At 51.6% G+C, this 9,532-nt stretch overlaps 1 protein-coding gene across 1 annotated transcript in view; it reads right to left on the bottom strand.

Moving 5' to 3' along the window:
* Positions 1–1,980: 1,980 nt before the first annotated feature.
* gli3 (GLI family zinc finger 3) overlaps positions 1,981–9,532 on the bottom strand; it is a gene marked incomplete at both ends in the record, with an annotated part of 54,382 nt that continues 46,830 nt past the window's right edge. Inside the window, 5 exons of the mRNA XM_084475200.1 lie at positions 1,981–4,388; positions 5,300–5,693; positions 6,939–7,232; positions 7,791–7,955; positions 8,562–8,711. Of these exons, the coding sequence (XP_084331326.1) occupies positions 1,981–4,388; positions 5,300–5,693; positions 6,939–7,232; positions 7,791–7,955; positions 8,562–8,711 (3,411 nt within the window). The remainder of the gene's footprint in view (positions 4,389–5,299; positions 5,694–6,938; positions 7,233–7,790; positions 7,956–8,561; positions 8,712–9,532) is intronic.

The raw sequence follows: 9,532 nt of genomic DNA, 5'->3' as shown, positions 1-9,532 counted from the left end.
ATCTCTAAAGAGAATGATATTATGGTATTATTTGTTAAAGTGGGCCCCAATACATTTTTACCCAGGGCACCCAAAACACTAAAACTGCCCCTGTGGGACAGATATTAAGTTAACTAACAACTTATTGTCTAATTCAGTCGACATAAAAGAAACAGGGCACACAAGTTATAATTTCCTTTTATTTTTATTTTTTTATTAAAACCATACAAACATTTGTAGTCAGTTATAAAAGGTTGGAGTGAGTTTTGTGGCAGGGGCGCAGAGTCTCATCTTATTGGCCCCCTGACCCTTCGCATCATAACCCCTGCTAAACCTACACAAAGAGTAATGTATTTACACATTTATATATATTTATAAAATAAGACAATACACATGAAAAAAAAATGATAATAAAAAAGTAAAAGAATGCTTTTCGCAAACCATGACTCTCTGATAGTCAGTAATTGCCGAATGTCGTTTATTCAGGTCTCACAAGACACTTCAAATGGTTGTTATTTTTTTTGTTCTATAATTCATTGGCAACAGAAGATTGGCAGTGTTAGTTCTCTTTTTAAACAGGCAGTTATAAGGCACACACCTCAATTTTCTTTCCTCCTGTAAAAGGAATACATTTCTGCTTTCAAAAACTAAAACAAAATGATATGACAACAAAAAAACGAATTGAGAAAAAGTACCGAAAACATATTAAACAAATTGTACCTCATTCCTTTGATGCCTAATGCTAGCGAATCCGCTTAATACGTTAAACGTTTAACACGTTGTGCGCGGGCTGCTAGCCAATGCTAACACTGTTTTTTGCTAACGTCACTGCAATAGCGGTGCACACGCCTTTCTTAAAGAGCTTTGGAGAAAATAATATTTCCTATACAGTACGTCATCATATTCACCAGCAAAAGAGGCAAATACTTGTTATATGGACCACCAAAAATGTAAGTAAAACGTAAAATGAAAATACAAAGAAACATAAAAGCTAGCTGTATTAGCGTAAGTAAAGCACCAAATGGGACACTGTGTAGTCAATGTGTAAAAAAAAAAAAAAAAATTTTACATTACCTCCAAAATGCAATCAAACGTCAACATTCAGTTATGTCTAACAGAATATAAAAAGGAGTTTTATACAGCCATAAGTACCTTAGCGGACTAACTAAAAACAAGCCGTTTCAATATTGACGAGAAGAATATACTTGCTGTTACGGTGAATTCTAAGACTTGGACATTTTCATTTTTTATGTGATTTATCTTTTTAGAACCGTGAATGTACTGAGATACCGTTAAACACACACCACTCATTAAGACCCGATAGAACTATAGAAACATTAAGATTCAAAGATCCGTCAAAGCAACAATACAAACGAAAGGACGATAGATGTAAATATATACCACTTATAAAAAACGGTGATGTAAAAAGTTAGCGTCAGCTCTCCAAAAACCTAAATTCTCTCAAGGAGATTCAACGCAAATTAAAGGCTTGGTACCCGTCAGCTCAAAATTAAGAGATAAGTTGGCACATGGGCTAGTCTATGTACTTTATAAAGACGGCATTTATGTTAAACCTTGAATACATGCATTTATATCAACAGTGTGTACAGGGGGAAATGAAGCACAGATCAAAGTGAGGCTCACCGTCATGTCGTTATACAAAGGGATGGGCTTCCAAAAATAGCCTTCATTCCAATAAAGGAATATAACTTTATTTACACGTACATTTGACACATCCCTTTTATTCTTTAAAATGGGGATGTTTCTTTTTTAATTTTACAAAATACATCTGGCCACCACAACCACTTCCAGAACAATACATTTGAAATAACCGACACTTTTAAGTGTTTACAATTTCATCCTCATCTTTTTTAATTTTTTCAAAAGTTCTTCATGTACACCAGAGGTTTTCCCTCCCTTTTCCAATTGACCAATGGGGAGGAGTGAGAGGTCAGGGAGATACGGTCGCTAGGGGAGAACGAGGGTCAGGGAGAGAGGCAGCTACTGCATGATGGCCAGGTACATGCTCTCCTCTGCGAGGCTGGTGAGGAGCGAGCTCATGTCTCCGATCGCCATGTTGTTGTGACCCGCGGGGGTGAGCGCGTTACCGCCGCTACCGCCGCCGCCGCCGCCACCGACGCCATGGAAGGTGGCGGAGGCCCGTGGCGTGGTCAGCCGAGACGACGCCCGGGACAGACCCTGGAAGATGGAGGGGCTGATGACGCCCGACACCAGGCTGCCCTGGTCGTAGCCGTCCTCCAGCATGGCTCCAAAGTCCAGGCTCACCACCTCGTCCATCTCGCCGGGAACGCCGTCGTCGCCGCCACCGCCGTGCACCGTGCTCGTGACATGGTCCGACCCCGGGGACAGGATGCCCTCTCCGCCGTCTTGGTCCACCGACGGAGACATGGGCTCCAACAGGCCCTGGTCTTGCAGCGCTCCGGGGAAGGCGGAGCTCTTCAGGCGGTCCGGCTCGAAGCAGAGGGCCTCGTCGAAGCCCTGTGACAGGTAGCCGGCGTCCGGGGCCTCCAGCTTCAGCCCAGACACCTGGTGGACCAGGGAGCAGTGGTTCCCGGCCCTCTGCTCCTTGGTGCTCCTCTCCAGGCTGAGGTACTGCTGGGCCCGGCCCAGGTTCCTGTACCCGCCACTGGGTGCCGGCCGATGGGTCACAGGGTCGTGGGGGGGTAGGGCTGGCAGAAGGTTGTTCATGGAGGAACGGCTCAGGAGCAGGTTGCTGCCCATCTGGCAGGAGGCACGGCTGTTGTGGTTCTGCTGGAAGTGCCCCTGGTTCTGGGCCTGCTGCCCGTAGCCCGGGGGGATCGGCCCGCTGGCGATCTGGGAGAAGTCGGGCCTGGTGCCGTACGTCTGCGTGGGGACGCGACCACTCCCTCTCGTGGCCTGCATGCAGGAGTTGGCGGTGGCCGGGGACTCCAGCTTCAAGGTCGGGTTGACCATGCAGGCGTTCTGGAAGTCCCTGGAGCTCTGCTGCTGCACCACCATGTTGCCAAACCTGCCGAAGGCGGCTGGCGGTGGGGCCGGGGCGGGGTGAGTGCCGTTGCGGGGTCCCTGCCACCTCCCACACAGCTGGGCCTGCTGCTCCTGCTTCTGGGGCGGACTCAGGGCTGAGCCGGAGCTCACCTCATTCCACTGGATGGGCAGCCGGCTGGGACTCTCTCTCTCGGATGTCCTCTGCTGCTGCTGCAGCTCCTGGAGCCCCTGATGGGGCCCGGGGTAAAACATGGGATCCACGTCCAGCGGAGCAGCCTGGGGGACCAGGTCCCCGTGGTGGTGGGACTCTCCCTGGGCGTTGGCCCTGAGGTACTGCAGCAGGTCGTCCGGCAGCATGTCCTCGTCGGCCAGCAGCAGGCCGCCCTCCCCGTCCACCTCCATGGCCAGGGCCTCCAGGGCCGAGTGCTCGGCGATGCTGGGGCCGCAGGGCGAGTGCTGGAGCCCCCGTTGGTGGCCCTCGGGTCGCACCCCCAGGTTCTGCGGGGCGAAGCCGTGGCCGGCCGGGTGCTGGGCCCCGGTCAGAGGAGGCAGGGGGTGGAGGGCGTTGAGGCTGTTGAAGCGCTGCACTTGGGGCAGACCCAGGACGGGATCCGGAGCCTGGGAGCGCACCGGGTCGCTGGCCCGCCTGGTGCTCTGTCCCAGCCCCTCGCCGGGGTAGAAGACCCTCCTCCTGGAGACCGAGTGGCCCGAGTAGCCGTTGGCGTCGGCGTAGCCGTTGGCGTAGCCGTTGGAGCCGTCGCTGCAGCGCCGCGGCCTGACCAGCGGGGGCAGGCCGTGGCTCGCCCCTCCGCCCTCCTCCGTGCACGTCTTCAGGCTCATGCGCTCCATGTTGGGGAGCGGGGTCGGGGGCGGGCCCCCGGTGGCAGCCGCGTACCTGGCCTTCAGGTGGTAGTGCTGCGCCGGGGTGAGGCTTAGCATGCCCCGCGACCCTCCGCCTCCTCCTCCTCCTCCCGCACTGCACCCTCCCCCGCCGAGACCCGCCCACATAGCACCGCCCACGCCGCCGCCGCCGCCGCCGCTGGACATCGCGCCTCCCGTTCCGCCGCCTCCGCCCTGGCTGGCCTCGCTGGAGCGCCGCGAAGCGTCGGTGGAGATGGGGTCGTAGGAGTCGGTGGCGCTGAGGTTGTGCAGGCGGCGATGGTGGCGGGCAGCGGCGGTGGCCACGCCCCCCTCGCTCTGGGACGCCTGGCTGGAGCGCCGGCTGGAGAAGCAGGGGGAGATGCCCGAGGAGCGCCGGCTGCCGCTCAGGTAGGCGGAGCTGGCGGCCGAGCTGTTGGCGCTGTCGCGGCGCTCCCGCAGCAGCTGCAGGACGGTGAGCTCCGTGGTGGGCCCGCCCCCCGGCTCCGGGCGGGGGGCCGGGGGAGGCGCGGGGACCTCCCATGGCCTGTCCAGACAGGATCCTGCGGTGGGCGAGGATTAAGGAAGGGGAGGGGGAGGAGGTGGTGAGGAGAGGAGGGACAAAAGTCAGTGTTCTAAGAGACAATATAGTCAAAGAAGTTCAGTTATCAGTATCAACAGACCCCAGAAATCCCATCTATTATCTCATGTCTTTCTGCCTTACCCTAGCACTATTAAATAATGTAAACATTAATACCTTAGTTAGCATGAGCACCATTACCTTAGTCAACATGAACACCATTACCGTTACTAAACATGAATTAGTAAATGATTACTAGACAATTAGTCAACTGTTTATCAACTTTTAGTTAATTGTTAGTGAATCTTTATTACTGCATTAACTAATGTTATTACACGGCTCTTCTCAATGCTGTGGAATGTTCCGTTCACTTGCATGGGCCTTCCCGACTTCCAGCGGTCAATTATTTTTCAATAATGACCGTTGCTAAGCATATAATGACTGCCGTCAAGGAAAGTGGCTCTGATTCACGTCTTTCATATCACTCCACAAGTAGTCCGGTAACTTATCAACCCCAGCGGATTCGGTTGCTAAGCGACGTCAACGTCTTTGGCAGACTATTTCTCTGCTGATCAACACTACGAATGCTGGTAACAGGCACACCGTGTAAAAAGACACACCATGTGAAGTTATTTTTTCGTTTTGGCAAGTAGCCGTGTAATAAGCGGGATAATGTATAGAACGTCGCCTGTCATTATCTTAAATCAGCCCCTTCAGGGCGAAGCAAGACACCTCCGCTTCGAGTCGGTGTTGGAACCCTGTTCACCGTGTCTGGGCTTATTTCCCGATAATGACCGCCGTTCTATACACTATCCCTTACTTAATCAATGGTTAATTCTTGTATCCTCACTGTAAAGTGCTACCAATGATGGAGGTCAGCTGGTTTGAACTCACCCTTCCCCAGGATGTGTGGCAGCGAGGGGCCTCTATGGGGCGGTGTGGGGGACAGGGACCCCAGCCGGGCCAGACTCCCGTTCACCTGCTTCAGCCGCTCCATCTTCAGGTGCTCCATCCAGCGCAGTGGGCGGCCCACGCCGCGCCTCGCCTGCACGCCCAGCGTCACGGCAGAAACCATGCCGTCCATGATGGACGCCGTTCCCCGCTCCTCCTCTTCCTCCTCCTCCCCCTCGTCCTCATCCTCGTCGTCCTCCCCCCGGCTGCCCTCCTCCTCCGCTGCCGCTAACCCCGCCCCCGGTGAGCGTCCGGCGCTCACATTAGGGTGGAGTCCACGGCTGGAGAGGGACTGCTCACCGCATGAAGACTCACCGCCAGGGCTTGGCTGAGACGCCTGCGAGGGAGAGGAGAGGAGAGAGAGTCAGCGGACGTCTTTGAGGAGACGCTTGTACCCGGATGGATGTACGGCCCCGCCCAACCAAACACGTGGACTGCGTTTTGAAACTGTTTACCACGTTGTCGATGGAAGTGCTTAAAGCCAGGATGTCAAATTCACCACAAGTCCGTATGGTCCGCCAGGACTCAATGAATGTCGATGGTCGACTCACATGCGGCCCACGCTCGCTGCACTATGCTAATTTTGACCCCCCGCCCCTTCAACTTCAACGCAAAGCTATCCCCCGCCCGCGCGTGAGCCTTCCCACAATACAAAGTTGAATTGGAGGCGTTGCCAGACATGTTTGGTGGGGCTGCAGTGTGTTCAACACGTCGTTGAGGAGCAGGTAAGCGTTGAGCAGGACTATGGACATCGGGGTTCGAAACCCAGAAACCTTCAGCCTGGAGTCCAACCCCCTAACCACTAATCTGTTATTATTTACCATTTACCATGAAAAGCACCAGTGCTTTTCATTTACAGCCAGGAATCACATTTTAGAAGACATTGAGATGACAATCAATAAAAGATGATCGGAAGAAAATGTAAAAATACAGAAAAAACAGAAATGTAAAAATAAAAGTACACCAATGAGATAGGATGCCTCTGTGTTTCAGGGAACACATCAGGCCCGGAGGCTGAGGCATCATATCTTTAGTACCGCACAACAGAACACATGAACCACATGACTAATGGGGAGAGGGTGGTGCATGCGGGAGGTGACGGAGGAGGTGAAGAGGAGTTAGTGGAGAAGGTCCTATCTCACCTGATGACCCACTGTCCATAGAAAGAGGAGGAGTTAGAAGCCCAAGAGGATAGAAGAACACATTAACCTATTAGTAGAGGTCACACACACACACTCGCTCAGATACACACTCACACACACACCAAGTATTGTTGGAACGCACACACACACACACACACGTAGTTAGTAGTTGAAGTACGTATCAAGGTTAGCAAAGCAATTCAGTTAAACTACTTCTGGTAGTCAGGGAGTGTGTTAAAGAAGAGTATAGCTAATAGCTAGTATCAGCCAGGGGTTAGAAGTTAAACACATCCTATGCGTTTATTATTGTTAGCATGTATTAAAAGCATGACGTTATCTTTCTTTCATGCTGCCCATTCTGATGACAGGTGGATGGTACGTATCCAAAACGGATGCCCATGAAGTTGAACCCCAGCCCACTGTGAGAGCCTATCTCCTACCATGGGCTTCTCCGTCTTGATGGACTTGACCTGCAGACAGTCGTCCTGCTTGGAGGGGGCGTGGCCGTACTCCCGTTGGTCCCCGAAGCCGCCTAGCGACAGTTGCCCCGGCGACCGGCCCTGGCCGTTGCCGCCGGGGTCCCGGGAGTGTGGCGGTGGGGGGCGGGGGTAGTCGCCGCGCTGCTTCTTGGTCACGTGCGCCTCGGGCCCGTGCACGGTCTTCACGTGCTTGCGCAGCGAGCTGGGGTCCGTGTAGCGCTTGGTGCAGCCCGGGATCTTACACACATACGGTTTCTGACCAATCAGAGGGGAGAATTCACATGCGTCACGTTTGTGGCCAATCAGTTGCTACGAACATTTATTGCAGAAACGGTCATTCACAGTTGAATGGTTCTTGGAATAAACATTAAACTCTATTCAACTTTTAAAATAAGCCTATAATAATAATTTATTATAGTAGGCTTAATAATTTGCCTCTCTGACCTTCATATTCCATTAGGTGAGGCTACATGCCAGGGCATGCTCCATAGAGACAAGGGAAGTGTATTTGTGGTTTCCTGAGTGTGGTTTGCCTAAAGCTAGAACTATCCATAATTGGTGTAATCTGCAATGGCAGGACGATGCCGGTCTCATTTGGACTATTATGTTTTCTCCTGATTATGTGATAAACAGCAGGCAAAAAAAACAACAGCTAGATTTGTATTTGCATGTTTGTAAATTTTCTGTGCATCCCCCGCACCACCAAATAATTAAACCCAAAGCTTGATAACCTCTATCTGACCAACGATACGAGATCGTTTCCCACTCTGACCAATCAAAGAGCAGCAGCAGCAGCAGCAGCAGGCTGGGTACCTCGTTGGAGTGCGTGCGGTTCTGGTGCTTGGCGCGGTCCGAGGCGTTGGAGAAGGCCTTGTTGCAGCCCTCGTGCTCGCACACGTAGGGCTTCTCCCCCGTGTGGGAGCGCAGGTGGGTCTTCAGGTTCTCCAGGCGGGAGTAGGCCTTCGCACAGCCCTCGAACTGCAGGGAGAACCGGAGACACAGGCTTTACGTCCACACTTAGCGCCTTACGTCGAATAGTACACGTAGTAGGGACACATGGTGCACTACTGCTGGTCACTGTGTGTGGTCCAATGTGCGTTCACCGGGACATGGATTGTATGGGCAGAGGTTGAAGGTTAAACAATGTGCATCAACACGGGTGAAGAAAATGTTCAAAGTGAATACATGGTCCTCAGTGTGTGTGTGTGGGGTCTAAATACATGGTTCTCAGTGTGTGTGTGTGTGTGTGGGGTGGGGAGGGGGATCCATGGTCCTCAGTGTGTGTGTGTGTGTGTGTCTTAATATATGGTCCTCAGTGTGTGTGTGTGTGTGTGTGTGTGTGTCTAAATACATAGTCCTCGGTGTGTGTGTGTGTGTGTGTGTGTGTGTGTGTGTGTGTGTGGGGGGGAAGGGAATCCATGGTCCTCTGTGTGTGTGTGTGTGTGTGTGTGTGTGTGTGTGTGTGTGTGTGTGTGTGTGTGAGAGTGAATACATTGTCCTTAGGGTGTGTGTGTTTGAATACATGGTCCTCAGTTTGTGTGTGTGTGTGTGTGTGTGTGTGTGTGTGTGTGTGTGTGTCCTTACGGTGCACTTGTGCGGCTTCTCCCCGGTGTGTCTGCGCATGTGGACCACCAGCATGTACTGGGCCTTGAAGGGCTTCTGCTCCCGGGAACACTCGTCCCAGCGGCACACAAACTCCTTCTTCTCCCCGTGGATGTGGTCGTTGTTGATGTGCTGGAGAGAGACAAGATGGAGGCATAATGTCATCTCTGTCGTTTTCCCGCCTTTTTTTCGACATGGAAGTTCTTTTCACCCAGGGTTCCATAGTCAACAGCCAATCAACTCCTTGGCAGATCATTCAAATAAGAGAATTAAACAATCAGAACACGGTAATAAATATATGGATAAATACATGTTTAAAAAAAAAAATTAGAACGTAAATCTCAGTCATAATATTCTGCCTATTTTTATATTATCCTCCTTTCATCAAACTTTGTTTGGTTAATTGAATTTGATTGATTGAATTTGATATATTTAATTTGTTTGAGATGAAAAAAAGTTTAAAATTAATTATATAAACTTGATGTAAGGATGGTTTGAGTGGAGAGCAGTAGCTAAGAAAGGGAAAACAGAAATGCTTTGACGGGGAACTGAGATCACATCAGGGCCTGTGTAGACGTGTTGTCATCTCTCTGGAAGTCTCTCTGCACCAAGGGGGCACCAAACAAACATTTTGTTTCCAATTTGTCATTATTGTATTGATTCATTCAGTTTCCTCCTTTTTCTCCCCCACTTCACTTATTTGGTCTCATTTGTCCAACCCAACTATTCCTCCTCCTCCTCCTCCTCCTCCTAGCTGAGGAGTATCAGGCTGTCTGCCGAGGCTCAGCGGCCGAGCTGAATGGGATTTTCAAATAAAGCCCTGTCACTTCCCATCACACGGCCCCTGGCCCCTCCATGACCACCGCTGACAGTTGTGCTGCCGTGGCAACAACCAATCTCAGGCTTAGGGGGGAGGCTTCGGGGGATGTGAGGGGGGAGAGCTTTAGAACTCC

The sequence above is a fragment of the Micromesistius poutassou genome, assembly GCF_964030765.1.
Source record: "Micromesistius poutassou genome assembly, chromosome: 11".
NCBI classification, from domain to species: domain Eukaryota; kingdom Metazoa; phylum Chordata; class Actinopteri; order Gadiformes; family Gadidae; genus Micromesistius; species Micromesistius poutassou.
The sequence above is the reverse complement of the archived record's forward strand: the minus strand, read 5'-3'. Positions and strand labels throughout refer to the sequence as shown.